The sequence below is a fragment of the Empidonax traillii genome, unplaced genomic scaffold (assembly GCF_003031625.1).
Source record: "Empidonax traillii isolate 1590-97213 ecotype Southwest subspecies unplaced genomic scaffold, ASM303162v1 scaffold213:size761030, whole genome shotgun sequence".
NCBI lineage: Eukaryota > Metazoa > Chordata > Aves > Passeriformes > Tyrannidae > Empidonax > Empidonax traillii.
Genome location: NW_020955406.1, coordinates 290,002 through 314,956, shown reverse-complemented (window position 1 = coordinate 314,956; position 24,955 = coordinate 290,002). Strand labels below are relative to the sequence as shown.

Genomic DNA, 24,955 nt, shown 5'->3' with positions numbered 1-24,955 from the left:
CAGATTTTCACAGAGACGTGAAGTGTATTTTGACTTTTACACTAGAGGGGCAAAGTACAGAGAAGCAAACAAATCAGACTAGATTAAGAAGGAAATGTAAGATTCCCTTCAGCCCAGACACCTCGTAAATACCTGGTTGTATATAGTATAAAAAAAAATCCTTTGTCTTCATAATTGATGAAATACAAGTGTGTTACTTAAAGCCATTTCTATGTAATTTCAGTTTAATCTGCAAATCAAGGCCTCGAGATAAAATTGTTCCGACGTGGTGTGAGAACCCATATGAATGGAATCAGGTAAGGGTGTAAAGATTCTTTTTTGAGCTTCTTGTTTCTTGAGGAGTTAGAATACCCCAGTACAGTTAGTTAAGAGTGTTAAAAGGGAGAATTTCCTTTGAAAGGATGTGTTCTTTGATTATTGAATTTGAAAATACTGAAAACACTGTAGACTCACATTTATTTAAGAACTTTTGTGCATGCATCAGTCTCTATTGATACCCTGTTTTTGTAGAGTCTATCTATTAGTTGAGTGGTTTGGTTTTTAATTTTGTATATGTAAATGCTTAATCTTTTCAAGCAGAACTCTCCATGGGTTCTAAGTTTGGAGAGATTGTAAAGGCAACTTTACATTTGTTGGAAGTTAAGATTTTCTTTTTATTTTTTTTTTCTATTAAGCAGCCATAGCTAGATTTTCCTTCTGTGGAATTTGACTGAATGCACTGCATTTTAGTTTTGAGTTGCTGTGCTTTGAGGTGGCTTTTCCTTTCTAGGTGGAGAGAAATGTGGCTTATTTTAGAACAAATGTGGTGGGATCAGGCAGGAGGGCAGTTTATTCTAGAGACCCTGGAGAGTTTCATAAAGCTGAAAACTCTGCTAGCTTCCTACTCTGTTAGAAACCTTACCTCTCTTTCTGTAAGGGCCTCTTCATTCCTGAAGAAAAAGTGCAGTTTGTTAATTAAAAAGGGGTGAGGAATTGCTGAGTGCAGGAGTAAGACTGCTCCACACCCCCTCCCCTCTACCACCCTGAGGGGGGTATAAAGGAGAGCTTTGGGTCCCTCTCTCTGAAAAGAGGGGCAACAGAGAATGAGCACCAAGGGCATTTGTTTATAGAAGGCATTTTTTTAGAGTGTATTGTGATATACTGCCTTAGGCCAAAGTGTTTCTATTTTCATATTTCAAATTCAATTAACCTTGGAATTATGGAGATAATCTCCTATTCACTTCTATTGGTGTTTAAGAACCTAATAAGAAGTTAATGTACAGGCCTTTCAGGATTTTCTCCCCTCCATCTGAAAAATCTCACGACATCTTTTTTTATATCATCACATAAAATACTCCCTGTAACACTTTGGAATTGATTATGGAATAGTATTCTGGGCAAACCATGAAATACAGCGTTTTGTAGCACTGGCTCTTTTGTTGCAATGTGTGGCATGGAACTGGAATTCCTGTGTGATTTGAAGCTCAAAACTGTTCAAGACGTTTTTTAAACTGTGTTATATAGGAAAAAATTACTAGAAATGCATTCTGACTTTCGTCTTGCTTTTATTGGTTAGGTGGAGTCTCAGCGTATTGTTGACGAGTCTGAAAAGCAGCATGAAAGAGGAAATAGTCTTTATCAGCTCCACAAGCTTGTTTTGTTGAATGATTAAGTATTTCTTGAAGTCTTTCAGAGGACGAGGTATTCCAATTAGTCCAAAAGTTACTTCTGTCTTGGATGCATGTTTTGCAAGACTGTTCCTTAAAATTAGTGTAAGTGTACTGAAATACAGTTTGGAATGTGTTCATTGTTTTTGAAAAAGTTCAGGTTTGCTGGCCTAGAGCAGACGAGTTCATTCATAAAACAAACTGATGTAAAGCAGGATGAAACTTTAATAATACTTCTGAGCAGGTTTATCACAAACTACGTGAAAGATGAAGCAAATCTAGGTTTGGTTGTTCATTTTCTGTCTAAAAGATCATAAGTCAAGGGACATGACTTTTTTTTTTTCATCTTTAACTGCAAGTTGCATTTTCCTGTTTTCTTTGTCATTAGTTTTCCAAAAGTACACGCAAAAAATGGGGTTGGGATTTTCCCTAACCAAAACTGGAAGTCACAGGAAAGTGATCTAGGCTATGTTCTGATCCAAACTACAACTTGGTTTTAGTTTGTATATTGGATACAGTTTTTCATTAGTTTTTCATACAGCAGAACATAACCTGATTTATTTTACTGTATGGCAGAAGAATGCTTTTGAATTACCGATTCATGGCACCTTATTTCATCCTTTCCTCTTATTCTTACCTCTGAGATCTTTAGTCCTAAATATGAGGTCAGTGGTTTCAGAAAAAAGTGCAGAAGTGAAATAAAATATTTTTGTCCCTTCTGTTGTGCAGTCATGCTTAATAAAAGCTAAATTCAGTTATTAATGGTGTGTGATTGCATTCATGAAATACAAGAATCCAAAACCAGTATATGGAAAAGTATTCATCTTCACTGGTTGAAAGTCATGTAATATCTAGTCATCCTGTGAAGGACAGGAAGAATCAGTGGCCACCATAAAGAAGTGACAGATTTGGGGAAAATAAGGGGATGCTTAAACTAAGAAATTATTTTAAGCTGTACTTAAACAGAGGGGCAACTGTATAACAGGCAATTCTAGTGGTTTATTAGAGCATTACTCCTTAGACGCATTTTACTGATCCTTGGGAATTACAAACATAGTACTTAGTGAGACAGGTCTAACAGAAAAACTGCTTAGACAACAGAAAAACTTGGCTTAGCCAAGAGGATTTCTCAGCATTGTGTCATACACCAATGAAGTGTTGCACCTTTGGGGAGAAATGAAACAGGCAGGATTTCAAATCATTGCTTTACCTATTAAGGACGGCAGTTTCTGCTGGAAAAGGACACTTGGCAATACAAAAGGGCATGATATAAATCACGGAGCTTATTTCACATAAGCAGCACTGAAATTTTTAAAATCTATTTATTTTTAAACTCTGTTTCTCCTGTGTGTGGGTCTGTCCCGTGTGCATGTGCTGCCACCAGGCGGGGGCTGCTGTGCTGCTGCTCCCTCTGATGGCTCCTGCCATCACACAGCTGAAAGGTTTCCTTATGGTGAGAGGAGAGGATGATGCCAACACCCCTCCCAGTCCAGTAACCCATAACCTGCCCTTGGGCAGTTGAGGAATGAAAATTCTGTATTGAGAACTCACAGGAGGTCCCAGTTTTGTTTGGGGTACATAAAGCACCTGCCGATGTGACACATGACAGAACACCCTTGAAGGAAACAGAACATCTCAGCATCTCCCAGCAAGGCTAAATTGTGTTTATTGCCAGAGGAATATATAGTACTAATATTTAAAAAGCGGTTGCTGTATTTCATGGTTTGATTTACGTTTCAACAGCACTGCAAAGTCACTTAAAGTTTAAAGTAAGCAGCTTCAGCATTTCCCCCTCCACTCCCACTGGAGAAAGAAGCACTGTAAAATAGTAGTATCTGTATGGCTACAGACATGATCCCAGTCAGCCTTTGGCCTTTTGGGGGCTACTTCCCTAAAAAAAGGGCCACAGCTGCTTTTCAGGATTCCTTTTGTCTCCAGATGCTCACCAACATCGAACAGAATGAGATTTGACTTACCACAGTTTATTAGTGATGATCCACGTTTATGTTCTTCATCACCAAGCCCAATGTATCTAGAAATATCTATGAACAAATATTTTAATCTATAAATGGTCAGATTAATGCTCTTACTGAATTGATGCATGCTTCTGGAGCCTGAAACAATCTGCAGTGAGTATTATTCCTAATCCCCCCCCCCCCAACTACAAAGAAGTCTAATAGGAGTTTTAAATCAAAAGGAGGGGTTTTTGCCATTGCATGTAATTAATTTAGGAATTTACTGCCACAGGCTGTGCTAGAAAAAAAAATAGAAATAAATGAGTTGAAACTCCAGGGAAGGCAAATGCTTCCATAAGTCTTAAAATTGAGAAACTTGAACTGTTTACCCTACTGAATTTCAGAAACTGAGAAAATATACTAAAAGAATGCCTGTTTTTATCCAGTTTGCAGTATCTGTTTCACCTAAAATGAGAATGACCTTTTCTGCTCTTAAAATTCTGATGTATTTTACTAGCATTTATGAAGACCATGGACTCTCCATACCTGCTGATGACCTTAGGCCTGCTTTAAAGAATTTACAGTGTCACTGTCTGGAACACTGAACAGGAGCAGCAGCAACAGGAGCAAGGCAGAAGACTGCCTGTTCCCTCTTTGCCTGCTGCTGGTAGAGTATTTCTTCTTTAAGCAAGATGAATCACGCACACAGATCAAGATGGGAGAGAATCTTATAGACCTGGGAGGGCATTTTGGGAGCTGGAATGGTTTGGGCTGTGCAATGGGTAGATGGTGGCAGAAGATAATGTTTGAACAGGGAAGAGTGTTAGAGAAAATTACGAAAAACAAAGAAAGCAGCAAGAATGTGTCACTTTCCTCCTGAGATGGTGGTTGAAGAAGGGGAAGGGCAGAGGAAGGGCAGGATTGGGGAAACACTACCCATGTAAGCTAAGGGGTTTCTGCATCTTGAAGGGCCACCCATCAAGCATTTTGGAAGAGGCTGGTAAGGAGGCTGGGGAACAGAAGTGAATTTGCTCTGGGTCCCAAGAGACTCTTCCAAGGCAGGTGGTGCCTGGAATGCCCAGACTCCTGAGCTCCAGCCTCTCTCTTGCCTTCATTTCCAAGTGCAGGTGACCTGCAGCCCTGTGCCTGTGAGCTGTGGCAGCTGACACCCCGAGTGCACAGAGAGAGCCAAATGATGAGGGAAATGACACCTCTGCTGCTTCTGTTTATTGAGCCTTGATATTGCTGGAGAGCACTTGCTCTGCTCTTTCAGTGGAATCAAATTGTTGTGATGAACACCCTGCACAGTGAAAGGGAAAAGGATGTAAGCACAGTTTGGAGTCTCACAGTTCCTTCTCCAAAAGGTGTGTTTGTAGGGATAAGGGTTGTTGGAATGAACCCAGCTGAGCCTGTGCCCACTTGCACAATGGCACTGTGCTCTCTGCAGGGAGCGTGAGTGAGCAAGTTCAGGTGAGTGTGGATGTCAATGGAAAGTCATCTCTTTCCAGAGAAAACGGGACTGTCCTTTTTTAGCTGGACAGGATTCACGGAAGGGCAGGTGAATGGCTGTATATTTGTAGAACTGTTGATCTTTGCTAGTGCAGTTGTGCTGCCGTGGGAACCTGAGCTGCCTATTCCTAAAGCTTGACTGTGAGTTTTACAAGACCTTTTGTTTGCAGTGCAGACAAAGGGAGAATTGACAGTTACCAGGAAAAGGAAGGCTGGCAATGGAATTTGATTAATGAAGGGATGGAGGCTTTCCCCTGGGGTGACTTTAGGGAGCACAGTCAGAACAGGCTCTGCCTTGCTTAAGCCTCAGTCAGGTGTCTCAGGTTCATCTACACTGAGCACCTCCTCCTGCATCACTGTGATGTGCCCAGAGTGAGAACTGGGTGAGACCAAGGGCTGTTCAGTCACACAGATGATGGTCTGAGTGAACAGAATGGCCTTGCAGAAAGTATAGCATATCTGCATCTTCCTAACCAAAGGTGTGACTTTTTCTCTAAAAGTGAGATTTGTGAAGTTTGTGTAATCTTGGGAAAGGGAAACAGTATTGTGTGCAGTCAATAGTGAGATATAAGTATGTGACAGCTAAATATTGCCTCAAAAGGGAGTCCAGCAAATAGACTTCCTGCAGTCATTCTGGAAGCTCTGCTGAACCTTTATTTATATTGCTTCACAACAGCTGAGGTAATGGCCTAGCTAAATCATCCATCAAAAATAATGAAACTCCTAGGAAATCTCCATACATTTTTGACCCGTTTTCATGGATCACCTCCTGTGAGCTCAAGAACAGTTCATTCCATTGAGGAAGAAATTAAGCAAAGGCAGAAGCAGGTCTGTATGGGTGAACAACGAACTCCAGACCAGGGTCAAGCATAAAAAGTAAGTGTTCAAGAGGTGAAAGAAGGGACAGGTGACACAGGAGGAACGTAGAGATACTGTCAGAGTGTTCAGGGATGTTATTATGAAAGGCAAAGCCCACTTGGAATTGAATTTACAGAGGGATACAAAGGTTCAACAAGGAAGGTTTCTACAGGTCAATAAGCAGCTAAAGGGTGACTGAGGGAAAAGGTGGGCCCAGTGGTGTCTGGCAGGACACCTGGTGACAAAGGACATGAAAAAAGCTGACAATGGCACCTTTGCCTCAGTCTTTAGGAATCCCAGGCACCTGAGGCTGTAGGAAGGTGCAGGCCAAGGAAGACTTACTGTCATTGGAAAAGGATCAGGTTAGGGAATACTTAAATAAACCAGACCCTGACAAGTCCCTGGGACCTGATGGGCTACACCTACAAGTGCTGAGAGAAACAGCCGATGACATTTGAAAATCTTCAAGAGGTCATAGAAATCAGGAAGGTTCTGGAGGAGTGGAAGAAAGCAAATGTTGCTCCTACCTTCAAGAATGGTGAGGAGGAAGAGGAGATGGGAAACTAGAGGCCGGTCAGCCTCACCTCAGTCCCTGCAAAAGTGGCAGAGCAAATAAACCCAGAAGCTATTTCCAGACATAATGAAGGTCAAAAAGGCAGTTAGGAGCAGTCACCACAGATTTGTCACGCTTAATCAACCTGACAGCTTTCTCTGAGTAGGTGACTGGCTCAGAGGTGAGGGCAGAGCAGTGGATGTTGTTTGTATTGACTTTACTATGGCTTTTGGCACTGATCCCCATAACATCCCAACAGACAAACTGATAATGTGTGGGCTAAGTAAGCGGGCATTGAGGTGGGGTGAAAATTGGCCGAAATGCCACAGTCAGGATACCCAGCTGGGGCCCAGTCACCTGAGGTCACTACCTGAGGGTCGATACTGGCACCAGCATTGTCATTAATGAGCTGGATGATGGGACAGAGCATGCCCTCAGCAGACTGTCAGACACACAAAAGCAAGAGGAGTGGTTGATACATCGCATGGTTGTGCCACCATTCAGAGGGACATCGACAGGCTGGGCCAGTGAGTCAACAGAAAGCTCTTGGAGTTCCACACCGAGAATTAACACCAAACCAAACCAGCAGCTCCTTAAAGAAACTCCAGTTAGTCAGGAAAAAAGATATTACAAAAATAATAATCTCAGTAGCTAATCTCCTTCAACGTGTAATTTCACATACAATGACAGCCCACTTAGAGCTCTCAGCCCTTACAGGATTTGAAGGCAGGTAAATTAAGTCTGTAGCTGAATCCAGTTTCCTACTATATGTCCTAACACACTTCATAGTCTGAGATCATGTTACCAGAATTCTCTAATCAAGATATTAGGCCTTTGTACTGGAAAAAAACCCCCACAACATTCTACTTGAAATACTCAACTAAATAATTAGCTTGCCTTTTTTTTTTTTTTTTTTTTTTTTTTTTTTTTTTTTTTTTTTTTTTTTTTTTTTTTTTTTTTGTGGGCAGTTGCATGTCAGTTAAAATACTGCAGAGGTTGGATTCATTCTCTTACTGAATTCAGTTATCTAGAAGACAGGCATTTTGTCTTAATTAATTTAGTAATTAGTAGTTAATAATTTTATAGTAATCAGAATTTTCTGAGAGGCATAGTACACATCCAGCATTCAAAGTGGTTAACCATGAGCTAAAAAAATAAGGTTTTGCTTGGTTTTGGGGTTTTTTTAGTTCTTCTGTGTTTGATCTGCTGACAGAGAATACCCAGGTCAGAGTTCATGCTGTGCCATCAGTTCTTCTCAGCCTGTAGCCCCACGAGTCACAGCTTACAATGACAAGGGACACAAGGATGGGAAGCAGAGGCTGTGGGGCTGTGCATTGGGCTGTGCAAGTTTAACACCCCTCTTTGAGGGGTGCATGGGACCAAACTTTTCTGTCAGAGCCGAGGACCCACTGAGATGACAGTGGCACTGAGGTATTTCCGTGTTGAAAGGTGGTGAATCCACTGGAATTGCATCTCCACCACGAGTGTCAAGTCTCACAGAAACCCTCAGTTGCTAAATTACCAGTGCAAACGATAAGACAAATCCTTATACAACATTAAATAGTAACAGAACTAGGAGGCCGACTGCTCTGCTAGAGGGGCTGCACACCCCTCAGTTTTTTCAGGCTTCAGATTGTTAATTCTTGCCTTTTTCGGTTCTGCCAGAAAGAAGCGGCACTGAGCTCTGTGCAGCACTGATCACCACTCTGAGAACAGGGACATCACATCTCTAAGCTGGCTGTGTTGGCAAAGGCACTGGGAAGGCCAGTGACCATCTGATCAAGAAACTATCCTGTCTCAGCCTTGGAATTGTAGCTCTAGAAAAGCCACCAATGGCACAAAACACGCCAATCCAGACATGGCAAGGCAAGAGCAACACTCAAGTGACTCAGCAAGGAGATATTTCCCCAGTTAGCTCTCATTCACCTGTGGGATGAGCTGGAACAGATCCTGCATCTGGTGCCCAGCAGTCTGGCACCAGGCTGGAGGCACTGGCAAGGGCAGGCTGAATGCAGCCTTAGGCAAAGTAAGAGAAGTGACTTGGCACAAAGAACGAAAAGCACTGGAAGAAGGCAGGCAGGGTACGTGAGCACCAAGGTGCAGCACCACTCCCACGCCTTACAGAGGCTGCAGGCAAGATAAACTATTGATGATTTTTAAGGCTTTAGAAAATGAAACAAAACTAATAAAACCGATCCTGACACACAGGTAGGAAAAGGGAACAAATGCCAGGATGAGTTAACAAAGCCTGAGCTGTGATCAGCCCCACCAAGGACATGAGTTCGCTGTGACCCAAACCCCAGCTTGTCAGCAGGAGGTGAAGGCAGAGGGCAGAAACCTGTCCTGATGAGGGCAAAACAGTCCTCCATCTGGAATACTTCTGGCACAAAAAAATGATGCAGCCTGTGGCTTGTTTTCTTGGTTCTGCAGCCTGCTCAGGTCATGCTTCCCTGCGTCCCACCAGCTCCAGAAATCCCTGTCTGCTATGTCCTCGGGCAAGGTGATCTCATCTTGTCACATTCTTTCTTCCTGCTCTTGGGAAATCGCTTCCAAGGAACTGTCTTGAGAGGCTGTGTTCCTTTTCTTCTATTCATAGCTGCCTTAATCACACGTTTGATTCTTCCCTGTGTGGTGTTCATTATGCTGGCTCACGAGTTTCTTAGCTTATCAGTTCTGCATTCTGTTCACTCAGTCAAAACATCAACGTAAATAACTGGCTGAGCTTAAGTTACAATAACACTTATTTGAACAATATGACAGTCATCACACCAAGGTGTTACTAACTGGGAAAGGGGAAGGAGGCAGAGAGTTTCTTTGTTGCTCTAAGATCTTCTTGTTTGTTTAGCAGGTAATTTTTCAACCTCATTGTATCTCAGAAATTCTCTGAAACAGGAGGGGTGCATTGTCAAATGTGGCTTCTTCGCTGTATCCAAGGGAGTAAGACCCTTACTAAGAACTCCAATAAAAGCAGCATTAAACAATGAAGTTCTTAGGAAGGGTCTTACTCCCTTGGATACAGCATTCATACTCCTTAGAAAGTTTAGTGAGGGAGAGAGAAATCATGCAAGTGCCAATTAACACAACTTTATTCTGAGCTGCTTACAGTGTCCAACGGTGTCAGAGAGAGCCTTACACAGCATCATGGACAGCCTTAAATGTGCAGCCAGGCATTCTGTGGGAGCTCACAATTCCTTATTTTGGTGGGAGGTAGAAAGGACTATCCTGCTCTTCATAGGGGCCCTGCAAGTACTGTACTTTTAAAAACTAGCTGGGTTCCAGATTGGCTGGAGCTCTTAAAAATGATGTTCAGCTGCAACTGTCAGGGTGCTTGCTGCAGCCCCCAGTATTGTGTGGTTTTAGTTAGAATTCAGTTTTTTATTTTTACTAGTTGATATTTGACTAGTCACTGACACAATTCAGAGTTGCATAAATAAAAGACCAGAGCCCTTGCTGGTGGATCCCCATATTCTTCTGTCAGTTATCACAGGAACCTGAACCACATAGTCCAGATTCATGTACACTGAGCCACCCCTCTTTGAATCACAGATGTTCCTGGCTCACATCTCTTTTTTACTGCCACTAAAAGGTAGAAATCCACACTACAACCGCCTTTATAGTGTAGCCTTAGATTTCCCTTATTCTCTAACATTCTTTGAATGAGAGGACAAGTCAAAGGTCATTTTTCTGTAAATGTCTGCTAGTGCTAACAGCCTCTCCAACCCAAAAGGTCCTTTTTATTTCAATCCCATAAGTAAATAATCCACAAAAAGATAAAATATACAACATATCCCCTTTTAACTCCCAGCACTCAATAAAAGGAAACAAGAACTGAAGACCATGCCTGGTACCTCAGGATATTGGATACTTTGGCCAAGTCTTCTGCTGTCACATTAAATCAGTCAAGCAGTGATGCATATTCTGGAATTGCACAGATAATCCTTCTTGTGTTCAGAGAGATTACAAAGAACAAAATTACATAATAAAAAAAACTTATTGTAAACTATAGCAATTTAACTGCTTCTTACAGCATATAATGTGGCCCTAAGTTATAATCTTCCTATATTCCAGAACAGTTTGTGGCAGCTTTTTTTATTTACTTCAGACAAAAACTATTTCAGATTATATTAAAACTAGTTATTGAAAAGATTCTGAACTGGGAAAGCTTTCATCAAAAGGTATACAGCTCAAGTTGACTGTACATCAGTCCTGAGATAAATACAGGAGTTGTATGATACCGTACTAGAAGATCTAAATTAAATGTAACTGGATTTATAGTTGTCAAGCAATCACATGAGACTATATTGTTAGAGCAGAAAAACAGAGGGAAAAAAATATTAAGAACTGTCTCAGTTCAAATAAATTGAAAAACAGTAACTTGAAATCTGGCAGCAGTAAAATTAAGACCAAAACTTATATTTTAATGTGAAAATAAAAATCATAGCATCATCGGGGAATGCCTTCTAGCACATATGCACAGAGGAAGTATGCAGGAAGTCCTTTCCATTCTGAATCCGGTTTGTGGTATGAAAGCTCATAACACAGTGTTACAAAACATCCATCTCTAGATGGATTGTTTTGCTGTTGCTTCTGTCCTTTAGCTGAAACCATCTGTTTAGGGAGTGTGAAATCTTCCTTCCAGAAGGACTCGTGTATCCTCTGGAAGCTCCCCAGGCTCCCAGACTGCACTTTCCTGTGTAGATTCCCCATCCTGCAGCACTGGCATCCTGTGGAATGTCTCTACTACTTCAGTTCCTAGTTTTAGGACTTGCTATCAGCAGCAATCACTTTGTGTTTTTCCCAGTGTATTTTCTACCTCCTTCTCCTTCATAAATAAAATCCAAGCAATATCTATTCCTTAGAGAACACGTAACATTATCAGATGTAAAGTGTGCCTGTTCAGTTCCCAAAGTACCTGGTGACTGGGCAGGAGGAGGCTGTTTGCACAACTGCTGTCGAGACCAAGTAACGCTCGTTCAAGAGAGAGCTAACATCTTAAACTAGAGAAATGACAAGGGACAGGAACTCCCTGAAGCAGTGTTCTGTGATCTCTTGAAATATTTGCTGTGGAAGATACTGCCTTATAAAGAATTTTAATAAAATCTGATCTATTTTTCCTGTCTTTTAAATGTGGCCTTTCTGGCCTTATTAAAGATAGACCAAGAAAGCCCCAGAGATACATATGCATCCTCTGTGCTGTTCATTTCCTGATTATGCATTCTAGACTTTTGCTACTAACAGACCAAAAAAAGAAAAAAGAGCTTTGTAAATGTTGAAATATTGCCAACAGCTGTACTGTTCCTTTTCCAAACACAAGTATCCAGGGAGAAAGGTACCCCTGGGTGTTTTACTCTCTGTTTAGCAAGAAAACAAAATGAGAGAAGTGAAATATTTAAAACCCCTCCATGGAGTGCATGAAGAACAGAGGAGAGGAAAAGAAAACCCTCACAGTGGTGTGTTTGTGGAGCACCTGGGGCTCATCACTGTGACTGGCACAGAGACAAGTTTCATTAGCATTACATGAAAAAGATGTGAACTCATCTAACCATGAGTGAAGAAGTTTTGGAGGAAAAAGCAACCTCTGCACTTTTGGGAGGGCAAGAGGAAACAAATACCAGCATTTCAAGCATACTGTTTACCTCCCCTCTTTCCCTGAACCAAGTAGCAACCCTCCCCAGGGTGACCCACAGGGAGGGAGGGCCTTGCTTGGGTGAAGGAATGGAGGCCGTAACTCATCAGGGGGGCACGTGGTGTGCGCAGTTCACTCCTGCCCTGCTCACCAGTCTGATGGCGAGCACTGCAGTAAGTACCAGCACCCAAGCTCAGCTCTGTGTTCCCTTGGAGAAGTCCCCAGGGTGCCCCACTGGCTCCAGAAACAGCCAAGAGCTCATCCCTGTGCCAAGAAACAGCTGGTGGGACTTCCCCATTGTGGGGATTTAAAGCCACCAAGGGGATGAGTCTCATCCTGTAAAGGGGGGACCTCTGGGAAGGTCCTGTCCTTGTCCTGCAGGATGGAAGAACTCCCTCAGCAGAGGGAGCAACCACCACAACGTCTGCTTCCCCAGCATACTGAAGTCACAGCTTTTACCAGACTAGACAGACATGCCTGGAGCTTGAGTGAAAGCTAAATATAGGAGCATCAGGCAGTGCTGACAAAAACAGCTACCCATGTGGCTGCACTCAGTGACTGAGAAAAGAGCAGTCTATCTCATACACACTCACCAGGTAAGCCCAGAGGTTGCCTCTTCCCTCAACACATCTTTGGAGGATTAATGTATACCTTTCTCTTTCCTCAGATATATCCTCTTTGCCTCAGGTTTCTTTCATTTATTAACCTCTCTGGAGTTTCATCTGCTTTTCTTCCAGGGTCTTTTACAGAAAGGAAACTCCATATCAAACTATACCTTGATGGTGGGGGGTTTTGTTTTTCTGTTCAGTTCTATGCCTTTTTACAGGCTAAACTAGACAAAACCACTGCAAACCTCTCTGTTATGCTGGCCCTTGAAAAATGTGCTAAGGATATTCCAAGATCAATGTAACTCCTGTCACAGTCTACACCAACACCTGTATCCTGGTTTAAACCATGATTCTGCATTTATCCTAATTCACTGGGCCTTTTTCTGGTGTTTACATATATGTAGACTGGCATCAAAATTGAATCTGTTGTAAGGAGTGTGGCAGATGCACAAATCCTCAGCATGCCATACTCTTTCTGGGTGAAAAATACAGGGGAATGGAGCCTTAAGAATGCACTGTTCAGTTTAAAACTTACATAGTACACCTGTTTCAAGGACCAAACCAGAGCTACAATTCTAAATTCATCCAGAGATGCTTCCCTTTCGCCATCTGCATTTCTGTGACAGCTCCCTACTTCTTATTCAATGAACTAAGAGAAGGGGGCTGAAAAATCTCACTATTGACTGCACACAACAGGATTTTTCTTTCCCAAGATTACACAAACTTCACAAATCTCACTTTTAGAGAAAAAGTCTCAACTTTGGTTAGCAAGCTGCAGATATGCTATACTTTCTGCAAGGCAATTCTGTTCACTCAGACCATCGTCTGTGTGACTGAACAGCCCTTGGTCTCACCCAGTTCTCACTCTGGGCACATCACAGTGATGCAGGAGGAGGTGCTCAGTGTAGATGAACCTGAGACACCTGACTGAGGCTTAAGCAAGGCAGAGCCTGTTCTGACTGTGCTCAACTGTGCTCCCTAAAGTCACCCCAGGGGAAAGCCTCCATCCCTTCATTAATCAAATTCCATTGCCAGCCTTCCTTTTCCTGGTAACTGTCAATTCTCCCTCTGTCTGCACTGCAAACAAAAGGTCTTGTAAAACTCACAGTCAAGCTTTAGGAATAGGCAGCTCAGGTTCCCACAGCAGCACAACTGCACTAGGAAAGATCAACAGTTCTACAAACATACAGCCATTCACCTGCCCCTCCGTGAATCCTGTCCAGCTAAAAAAGGACAGTCCCGTTTTCTCTGGAAAGAGATGACTTTCCATTGACATCCACACTCACCTGAACTTGCTCACTCACACTCCCTGCAGAGAGCACAGTGCCATTGTGCAAGTGGGCACAGGCTCAGCTGGGTTCATTCCAACAACCCTTATCCCTACAAACACACCTTTTGGGGCAGGAACTGTGAGATTCCAAACTGTGCTTACATCCTTTTCCCTTTCACTGTGCAGGGTGTTCATCACAACAGTTTGATTCCACTGAAAAAGCAGAGCAAGTGCTCTCCAGCAATATCAAGGCTCAATAAACAGAAGAAGCAGAGGTGTCATTTCCCTCATCATTTGGCTCTCTCTGTGCACTCGGGGTGTCAGCTGCCACAGCTCACAGGCACAGGGCTGCAGGTCACCTGCACTTGGAAATGAAGGCAAGAGAGAGGCTGGAGCTCAGGAGTCTGGGCATTCCAGGCACCACCTGCCTTGGAACAGTCTCCTGGGACCCAGAGCAGATTCCCTTCTGTTCCCCAGCCCCCCTGCCAGCCTCTTCCAAAATGCTTGATGGGTGGCCCTTCAAGATGCAGAAGCTCCTAAGCAGAGCCTTCAAGCGTAGCTTACATGGGTCCTGTCTGCCCAACCCTGACCTTCCTCTGCCCTTCCCCTTCTTCAACCACCAGCTCAGGAGGAAAGTGACACATTCTTGCTGCTTTCTTTATTTTTCGTAATTTTCCCTGTCTTTAACACTCTTCCCTCTTCAAACATCATCTTGCTTAAAGCAGAAATACTCTACCAGCAGGCAAAGAGGGAACAGGCAGTCTTCTGCCTTGCTCCTGTTGCTGCTACTCCTGTTCAGTGTTCCAGACAGTGACACTGTGAATTCTTTAAAGCAGGCCTAAGGTCATCAGCAGGTATGGAGAGTCCATGGCCTTCATAAATGCTAGTAAAATACATCAGAATATAAAAGGTCGCTATAATACCAGACACCCCAAACTGGAGAACGCATTGGCAGTCTTAAACACACATCACAGGTGTGGGACCAGCATTCCTTGTGCATTATGGAAACAGCACCACAAGTTTACATAAATTCAGAAGCCCATCTTGAGATCTTTTGGAACATTAAGCTACCTCAGCCCTTGACAAGCATTTAACTGTTGGGGGTATCTGCCCTTCTCATTTATGAAATCCACTTTCCCCCCTTTACAGGCACCCGTCTCTCAGATAAGGGAAATCAGGTGGCTTCAGCCTTGTCTACATGTGCTTTCAGAAAAGCCTCTCTATCCCAATACCCCAGAAAGGCCGAGGTGGGAAGGGCCTCTGGAGGCCGTCATCCCCCATCCCCTTGCTACCCAGGAGCACCTACAGATGAATTTTGAGAATTTTCAGGGGTGGGGCCTCTGCAACCTCTGTAGCTAATTCTTGTTATGTACCAAAAAACCCACATTTCTGCTTCATTTGATTCTAACACGGATCTCCAAGCATTTTTAATTGTTGTATTTTTTTCCCTTTGCAGTGCTACTCACATGAAAGCATCATTAGTTTTAAACTTAGGACCTTCTAGTGAATATGATTTTACCTATCTGGTAGATAATGGGATTCAAACCAGAAGGAACTATAAAATTGCAAGTAGTAAGTGTCATATACTCTTTCTTTCACGTTTCTCATCAAAGCAATAAATTGCAAAACTGTGAAAGAAAACAACACATCTTTGTTTTAGCAAAACTGAAGTTAAATTTGAGGGGATTAAAAATTCAGAACGTTTTTTCGCAGGTTATTCAGTGTTTGATAAATGACTCATTGCCTGAACAGAAGGTTGGAGGACAGAAAACCTGGTGGTACCAATTCCAGAGAAACCATCAACAGAGTTCACAGGAAAGGAAAGTGAATAAGAGAAGTTGACAATAGGAAAAAAAAGAGGAAGCTCAGAGAGTTTCCTATCCCTGCTACAGGCTACAGAAGAGTGTAGATTACCTAAGACTTATATAACCTTAGAGTATAGATAACTCAAGCTTAGAACTTTCATTTCCAGGAAGAACTTATTGCAGCATTTCTGATAATGTTCAGCAAAAGGCCCAGGCTGTTCATCTTAGAAGCCTGGAAGCAAAAACAGTCCCTCTGAAAACGTAACTGGCAAGGCTTGTGGTACTTTTGGCTAGGATACAGTTAATTTTCTTCGTAGTAGCTACTACAGGTCTGGTTTGGATTTGTGCTGGAAACAGTGTTAGTTGTTGATGGGCAGTGGTCACACAGCATCGAGGCCTTTTCTGCCCCTCACACCACCCCACCAGCAGGGAGGCTGGGGGTGGACAGGGAGGGACAGAGGTGGGACAGCTGACCCCCAAGTAACCACAGGGCACCTGCTCAGCATATATAGTGGGGAGAAAAAGAAAGATGGGGGGGGACATTCAGAGTGATGGCATTTGTCTTCCCCATTAACCACCACAGGTGCCAGAGCCCTGCTTTCCTGGAGATTGCTGAACAGGGTTCCCATTTCTGCCCCTGGGAAGGTGTGAATGAATTCCGTGTTTTGCTTTGCTTATGTGCATGGTTTTTGCTTTACCTGTTAAACTTTTTTCATCTCCACCTCTGGGTTCTCTCACTTTTCTGTTTCTCTCCCCCATCCCACCAGGGGAGAGCAAGCAAGCGGCTCTGTGGGGCTGAGTTGCCAGCGGGGGTAACTCCACACTCAAACAAGTGATTTTCTTGCAAGCAGAGAGGAATGAAGACTTAATGGACGTGAGTTCTGGATGTGTTACAAGTTTGAAGCAGGGAGACTGAACAGACCAGCTGTGATGGCAGAAACTCCTTCCAACTGGTGAGTACCATCATATTCCTTCTCATGTATGAGATGCTATTAGATACACAACATTAAATACCACTTTTCTATATTAAATGCCACTTTGCTATTCTGGTTCCAAAACTCCCTGCTTCAAACTTGTAACACATCAAGAACTCACGTCCATTAAGTCATCCAAGTCCATCATTTCTGCTTGCAAGAAAATCACTTAACTGGGTGTAGCTTTGCCAAGTAAGTTTTCAGGGTTACTTTTGCTGCTTCCAGGCTTATGTTCCAAGATGCACAGCCTGGGTGTTTTATTGAGCTATTAGAAATGCTGGTATCAGTTCTTCTTCCTGGACATGAAATTTTTAGCTTGAGTCCTCTGCCTTTTTAGGTAATATTCTGTAGCCTGTAGCATCATTTCAGGGAAATGACTGTGTTGCAGCTCTCTAAGGTTATCTATTATGTTTCTTTTTCTGTTGTCAGTAGCTCTTGTGTACATTGTATTCTTGTGAATTCTGTTGGTGGTTTCTCTGGAATTGGTACCACCTGGTCTTCTGTCCTCCAACCTTTTGTTTGTGCAATGAGTCATTCGTAGACCTCATTGTGCAGCTTACTTGAGTTCACTACTCTAATCCAGGCATGTTATTCAGAATTCTGTATTTCAATATATGAAGTGATTATCAGCTCTATGCAGTTAATAGCATTCACGTTTGATTTGGAAAATGGAATATATTTTTATATGGAAAAGACAACCGTAAATAAACAATGTGGAATGTTTTTTAAAAAAATAAGATAAAAAATTTACCATTTTTTGGCCAGTAACATTTTCAAAAGCTGATTATTCTATGAAAGAAAGTGTTGAATTTCTAACCAACTCTAGTAATCCTGCTCAAATGGAACTTCAGTTTTGTTCTTTCTGGAGGGAGTCCTGCAGAACCTATAATGACCTTTCTGTAGAGTTTAAAACTAATGATTCTTTTCATGTGATTTTCACTACTTTTTTTACTCCGAGTATCACAGGGAAAAAAATACAAGCATTAAAAATGCTTTGGGATCTATGATAGAAAGAAATGAACGAAGTGGAATGTGTTTCTTTGATACATAACAAGAATTAGATGCCCGTTTTTCATTGTTTTGAAAAAAACTTTTTCCGTGCAGCAGACCCACAATGTTTGTTTATTTAGAAATTTTTGTAGTGGATGTGTAAATACACACAGTGAAACAAGAGCAGCTGGAGTTACTACACAGCTTGTTTTTGCCTTCAGACATTGCTGGGTTCTGTTCAATAGCCTACAGTTTACATAAAATTTGGTTGAAAACTGCTGGCTGGGCAGTTTCTTTTCTGCACAGGTGACTCAATATTGAAAAATTATAAGATTTTGTCTTGATAAATGTCTATATCAATGTGAGGGGAAACAGCTTTATTCTATGTGCTAGGGAGAAGGAAACAAAGTGTTTCTGCCTTCCAGAAATGCCTTACTTTTCCCTTTCTTTTTCTCCAGTCAATTTCTCCCAGGATTTCAGATTCAGACCACATTTCTGTCAGCATCTCAGGGTAGGAGTTGATTTAAGACCTTCCCATTCTGTCTTTTGCTTCCATCTCTATTCTTGCCACTTTTGATTTTCCTGTATAACAAATACCAGGCCTTTGCACTCAGCTGGATCAGAAACCTATCCCAGTTGAAAACACTCAGCACGTCAACATTTCTCCCCCCAGGGTTATTTTTTAAACCCCACTAATTTTGATCATCGTTCAGTGTTCAGCCATCTGGATAGCTGCAGATAAAGTGGGATGTGAATGAAGAGATGGGGGTAAAGTGGGAGATCCGTAACCTGCTTAATTAAGCAGTGCTCCCAAGGGAACCATGTTCTAAGGGACAAAATATGAATAACGAGGGGGCTGAGGTGGAAGTTCAGCTGTCAAATGAAGAAAAAGAGGGAGATAGGGACAACCAGCAGTGACTTAAGACTACCAGGTACTTATTTCACCTAAACCAATCCAAATAAATGACTTGTCTTTTTCATGAGATAGTTGCTGTTGACCCCTTTTGTAATGTCCTTTTTCTGAAGTATTAGGATTCCTATCCAGTGGAAAAAGGCAATTATCTTATGCTAGAATTATTCTTGCTTCTTGTCACTTGAGCACAAGCTAAATTTCAGATATCCTGATAATAGCCCTAATTATGGTCTTGTAAATTTTTCATGCTACAGCCCATTGAGAGCTCTATGAACAGAGACATGACTTGGAATGTATTGCTGGAAAGTACTAATTTAAATATATAAAACATCTGGGAAATACTTGTTTCACATGAAGTGGTTTCTAAAGAGCTCTGTATGCTGAAATTTATTGCAAATAGTGTCCTAGAACCATCTATTTGCAATTGTGTTAATCTTCACTGATTCATCACTTCCAAAATTCAGTTTTAGCATGACTGTAGTGATACCCAGGGGGAACTGAGCCCCAGTTTACACTTACAGACATATTTTATCCTGTGCATTGCATTAAACCCTTTTTTTCCTTTGTCTTAGTAAAACCACCCCAAATTCCTTTGGTTTTCAGCTTTCTTAGAATCAGCAGCAGCGATGGGAGTCTGGGTGACATTCTTCTTGTTCCTCCTGGGCAAAGAGAATGATGTGGGCTAGGGCAAACATGCTGCAGATTAACATCCACCCGTGTGGCAGGTGTTGCTGGCAGGACTTGGATTTCTACAGCCAGAAAGCCAAGACTGGGGAAACGGGACTACCAGAGATGGGTTCTGTGTGACAGGCAGGCAGCAACATCTCTGTCAGTGGGCTTGCAAAATTACTGAGGGAGCCTTTAAGTCAGGTCCCTCAGTGGTAGCATACACTGGAGGAGAGGGCAACAGGGTTCTCTCCCATCCAAGGAAGTCGGACAATCAAGCACCTGCCTCAAGTACCTGTATTCTAATGGACACAGGTTGGAAAACCAACAGGAGAAATTAGATGTCCGTGTGCAGCTGAAAAATTGGGATGCTGTGGGGAATCAGAGACACGATGGGAGAGTTCATGTGAAGGAAGTATTGCAATGCATGGACACAAGTGCTCTTTCACAGAGATGGCAAGGTGAGGTATGGATTTGTGCTCTCTGTAAAGGAATGCACCAAGTGCTATGGACTGAGATTTACAGACTTTTTGAGAGCTTTCTAGTCAGGATCACAGTGAGGGCTGTGAAGGCAATGTTGTGATCTGTGCCTATTCTATCTAGGCCATCTCGTGAAGGACGGGAGGTGAGTAAAGCCTCCTTCAGCTAGGGAGAAGCCACTACTTGATTGCAGGTCCTGGTTCTCTTGGAGACCTCAACAACCCCAGCATCTGAGAGGGCAGTGTGGAGAAGGGATGAGCGATCCATGAGATTTTTACGGACATTGAGGACAGTTATTTTGACACAGGTGCTGGACAGGCTGAACACAGGAGATGCTTTCCTGGATCTGCTACTCACAAGCAAGAGTTGGTCAGGGAATGACAGTCAAGGGCAGCAGTGGCTGAGATAGCAGCACTTAGGATCCCCCAGGAAAAGGCACAGCTCTTAATACTGGGGAAGCAGGGACTGCCATTTGGGGGATTTTTCTGACACAGCAGGTGACTCTCAAATAAACAAGCATTAATTTACTAAGTAATCCATCTGTTACTAACTAAAAATTAAGCATTAATCAAACATTAGTCAAGCCTTATTGGGCATATGATACCATGGGTCTGATGCTGAGCTGTTGGCTGCAATTGCTTCTGTCTTTAGTTCTCTGTTCTTTATTTCTTGCAATAAAGGAAAGCAAACACGTATTACAAAATATCTGCTACTTGGAATCAAGCAGTTCTGTGGTATATCTGTGCGCAAGCCCAACGAGATGTATTTTACTAACTGGCCTTCATAGTGCAGAAGTGAGGAGCAGACAGAGTAGACTGAAGGGTCTGACTTTTGAGAAGCAGACTTTGGCCTCAGTGGTCTAAATGGCAAGATATCTTGGGAGGCTGTTGTGAAGTGCAGAGGAGCCCAGGAGAGCTGGCTGATTGTTAGGGACAAACTAAAAGCAGAATAATGGTCCAACCTGAAATGCGAGGGAGGATCTCAAAAGGCTGGAGAAATGGGCTGACAGGAACATGGTAAAATCCAGCAAAGCCAAGTGCACAATCCTGCACCTGAGACATGATAGCTGCATAAATCAGGTCAGGCTGGAGGCTGAAAAGTTAAGTAACAGCTGTGCAAAATGGGCTTGGTGGTTCTATGGAAATAAATGTGGAGTTCTAGGAAAATAAATACGGGGGAGTAAATGGGACTTGCAGATATGAAAGCAAACAGGCTGGGCTGCACTAATAGGACAATTACAGACAACAGATACAAGGGAGTGATTACTTACCTCTACCTGGAACTTGTGAGGCAACATCTGGAATTCTGTGCCATGGTTTGGGCCACCCAGTCTAAGAGATTAACAACTTGGAGTGAGTACATAAACTTTATTTCTGTTGAAGTAGTAAGTCTTAGGAATTGGAAACAGAAGAAATTGCTTGGATCATCCCATAATATTTATTTTTACCTTGAAATTGAGTTAAATTTTATTTAGAAGTTTCAGTACAGGGTACAAATTAAGTTCATATGACCTGGAGCCAAAAATCTCTGCCACTTCTCTACAGGAAGCATGATCTTCCTTTGACTTACTGAGTAACTCAGGCACTTAAATGACATGTTTAGCCTCAAGTACTTGTGTGGTAGGTAGTTCTCAGCTCACGCAGACTGTGCTTCTCAACAGTTGTTGTCCTCAGTAACCGGTTCATTGTGGTTTAGCCAGTTACTTTGCTAATTTTGCTTTATAGTTGGCCAGTTATAACAAATCTCATGACAACAGACTTCAAGGCTTACCAGAGTTCCTTGGAAACAACTTCACCCTCCTTATATTTGATCTCATACCTGATCCTCAAAAGAAACTACCATATACTTTCCAAACACAACTCTTAGAAGTAAAACCAGTAGCTGAATTTGACACCAATACAGGGCTTGATACAGCTTGTTTTATATCAGACCTTAATCTGCCTGCCTTCCCACAACTAACCTCTTCAAGTTCCAGTCTATAAGGTACTCATTTCTAGTTTTTTCTGTAAAATACCTATGACATCACCTTTTTCATCATACCTCCCTACTTCCTTTACCTGCAAAATTGCTCTCTAATCCAGTTGTATCCGCTATTCTCACCTAGACACTAAGCACTAAATTTGTGTATGAAGTAGATGTGTATACTTTGTGCCTGTTTCCTAAACCTATTCCCTTTATGCTCTTCTCTGCATCAGCAAAGACTCTAAAGTAACCCTGCTGCGTGGAAAAAGTCCATTTCAGGATCATGGTATTCAGCTCCTGGTGATAACCACCTTTTTGCAGATAAGGCAAATGACAGCAGAGGTGATCATCAGGATAAAAGAGACAAATACTCAGAGCTTCTGAGGTTGGTGTATTAAGACTCCCCCTCCTCTTTTACTTCTTTTTTCAGAGGTCCCAGCTATATAGATAGAGATCGTATTGTCCTATGCACAACTGCTCATCTCTGCCACCCATTAACTTGTTTTACCCTGAGCACTTTTGGCAAGGCCGTTCAGAAACAGAAGTTACCTTTCACAGTGGCAGACTGGGTCTGGCTATACCAAGAACCATTGTGTGGTCACAGGTTTCCAAGAAATAGAAGCCATTGAGGGTGAAATGTCCTCCAAGGGACAGAAGAGCTCAAATAAAGGAGCTTGTGGGCTGAGCAACCTGATCTCGTGGTCAAATCTCTGCCCATGGCAGGGGGTTTGGAATTAGATGATCTTTAAGGACCCTTTCAACCCAAACCATTCTATCATCCCATGATAATATCGCCAGACTACAGGAGAGGACTGCATATGGATGCTTGATTAAGTAAGAGATCAGTCTGAATAGGTTGTGGTTTTGCAGGCTCAAAAAATGGGCAAAATTATCTTTTCCCATTGAGACCTTTCCCACACAACCCTTATGTTCCGTGTTACAGGTGTTAGCAGGCACTATGGTACGTGGCTGTCCACATTTTAGCCCAGGGCTGGATGCGCAGCCTGAAGGTGGAAACTCAGTCCTCTCTTGCGAGAAAATCAGGGTGAAAGCCGAGGGAGCAGATCAGGAAGCCTGAAACGGAGAGCAGCGGTGCTGTCCGTGCCACGCTGCCTGCTTTGGCAGGCACGAGCCACCTCTGAGCCAGGTAAACAGGGGAAGTTCCCACCTTCCTCCCCCGGGTGGAGAAAAGGGGATCACGCAGGGTGGTCTCGCCGGACTGACCCGCCGCCGCGTGTCCCCTTGTCCTCCCCGGGCCCCCATCGCGCCGCCTCTCTTCGCTTCTCCTCGAAGCACGAAGGGTTCTCACGTTGCCCCGGGGCTGGCGCTGCCCCGCGGCGCAAAGTACAGGGGGTGGTGACGGGGCTGCCCCGGCCCGGCCCGGCCCCTCTCCCCCGCCGGCACCGCAGCCCGCACGGCCGCCCCGAGCTCCGGCGGGCGGGCACGGCCGCTCTCCCCGCCCCTGGGAAGGGGCGGCCCCGCCGCCCGCCCGCCCGCCCTATAACTCCCCGTTGTCCGGGCGGGCGGGAGGTAGCGGTTCCTGCGGCGAGGGATGGAGGCGGCACCGGCGGGACGGCCACGCTCCCTCAGCAGAGCCCTGGCCGGGGAGCGCCCCGCGGGATGCGGGTACCCCCCGGCCCCCTCCGCCCCGGCCGCGGCGCGGGTGCTGGTCATCAACACGGGCGGCACCATCGGCATGGTGCAGGACGCCAAGGGTGAGGGGCCGGGGGACGGGCAGGGGGAGCGGGGCTGGGCTGGGCTGGGCTGGGCTGGGCTGGGCTGGGCTGGGCTGTCACCGCGGGGACACCCGGCGCGGTGCAGGATACCAGCAGTTTCTTGTCACTGTGCCAGAGGGGTGCGAGCCCTCCTCTAATCCCCTGCTCCCCTCAGCTGGTTAATTCCGCAGCTCAGCTGACGGGCATCCTTGTGAACCTCACAGCTAAGCTGGAGCAGGTTTTGGCAGGGGGCAACACGTTTCCCGCAGCGTGAGTCCTTTCTGCCCTCCTTCGCGCACTGAAAATGAAACCAACCTGATCGTACTAGTCATGCAGTCTGTTTTTAGGCTTAAATGAGCCACTGTCCTTGGCTACCCAGAGAGCATGTGCCTGGCATTCCTGCTGGGAAGAGCGTGGGCCGCTGGAGCTGGTGCCCGTGACAAGGATTTTCCGGTGGTGACCTGGCAGCTGATGCGAGTGTGGCAGCGAACATGCTGCCAAATGTCAGGATGAGCGGGATCAGATACAGCGTCAGTGCTCACCTGCCTTGGGGCAGGTTTCTGCTGCTCTCCCACCAGCTTCCTTCAGGAAATCATTGAAGAGTTCTGCCCTGCCTTACCAAGGGAGGGGGAGACTTACCTTGATGAGAAGGCTAGATATGCCAAACCCCCTCCCACCAGCTGAAACATGTTTAAATCCAAAACTGAACTCTGAGATATATCAGCATACTGACTGCATTTTATTTGAAAGCTTCTTAGTTATCTATGTGTATATGCTATGTGTTTTCAGGTGCCCCTAAATGTCAGCAAACAGGTGCCCAAAATTCACCTGATACCTGCCCAGGCCCCCAGTACAGAAGCTGATTGGAGTGGTAAGCACCACTAGACCCTCACTCAGTAGGCACAGCTCCTAAGGGATGCCAGAAGCATCAAATAAGTAATGTGTCCAGGGAAAAGAATTGATTTCAGTCAAGTCTGACTTGCTGTAGGGCTGTGCATTTGCCAGCATTGTTTTAAAGGAAAACAGTGTAATGTAAGGAGTGGGAGTGAGAGGGAATCAGTCCAATTTTGATGAATATCTATTTAGTTTGATGAATATCTATTTAGTTTCTTACCTCCTTCACTTGGAAAGCAGTGGATCATCCCAGGCTTTCCAGAACCTGTGTCTCTGTAGATTCAGAAGTGTAGGTACTTGTAATCCCTACCTCAGAGTTGCCTGAAATACAGTCTCTGCTGCTCATCTGTAGAATGAGTACACTTGGCGCTTCACCTTGGAGCTTTCTACATTAGATTTTTTTTCTAACATATCCTTTCTTCTCAGAAGATGGTGATTGGCTGCTCCTTATTATTGTAGGAAAGATGCTTTAAGGTGTTGTTCTGCCTTTTTTTTTTTTTTTTTTTTTTTTTTTTTTTTTTTTTTTTTTTT

At 43.7% G+C, this 24,955-nt stretch overlaps 2 protein-coding genes across 2 annotated transcripts in view; both read left to right on the top strand.

Annotated features, from left to right (window-relative positions):
- TDRD9 (tudor domain containing 9) overlaps positions 1 to 2,345 on the top strand; it is a 70,464-nt gene extending 68,119 nt beyond the window's left edge. The window contains exons 35-36 of the mRNA XM_027887526.1: positions 224 to 296; positions 1,556 to 2,345. Of these exons, the coding sequence (XP_027743327.1) occupies positions 224 to 296; positions 1,556 to 1,651 (169 nt within the window). The 3' untranslated portion in view covers positions 1,652 to 2,345. The remainder of the gene's footprint in view (positions 1 to 223; positions 297 to 1,555) is intronic.
- A 20,981-nt stretch (positions 2,346 to 23,326) lies between these two features.
- ASPG (asparaginase) overlaps positions 23,327 to 24,955 on the top strand; it is a 47,860-nt gene continuing 46,231 nt past the window's right edge. The window contains exon 1 of the mRNA XM_027887479.1: positions 23,327 to 23,530. Within this exon, the coding sequence (XP_027743280.1) occupies positions 23,368 to 23,530 (163 nt within the window). The 5' untranslated portion in view covers positions 23,327 to 23,367. The remainder of the gene's footprint in view (positions 23,531 to 24,955) is intronic.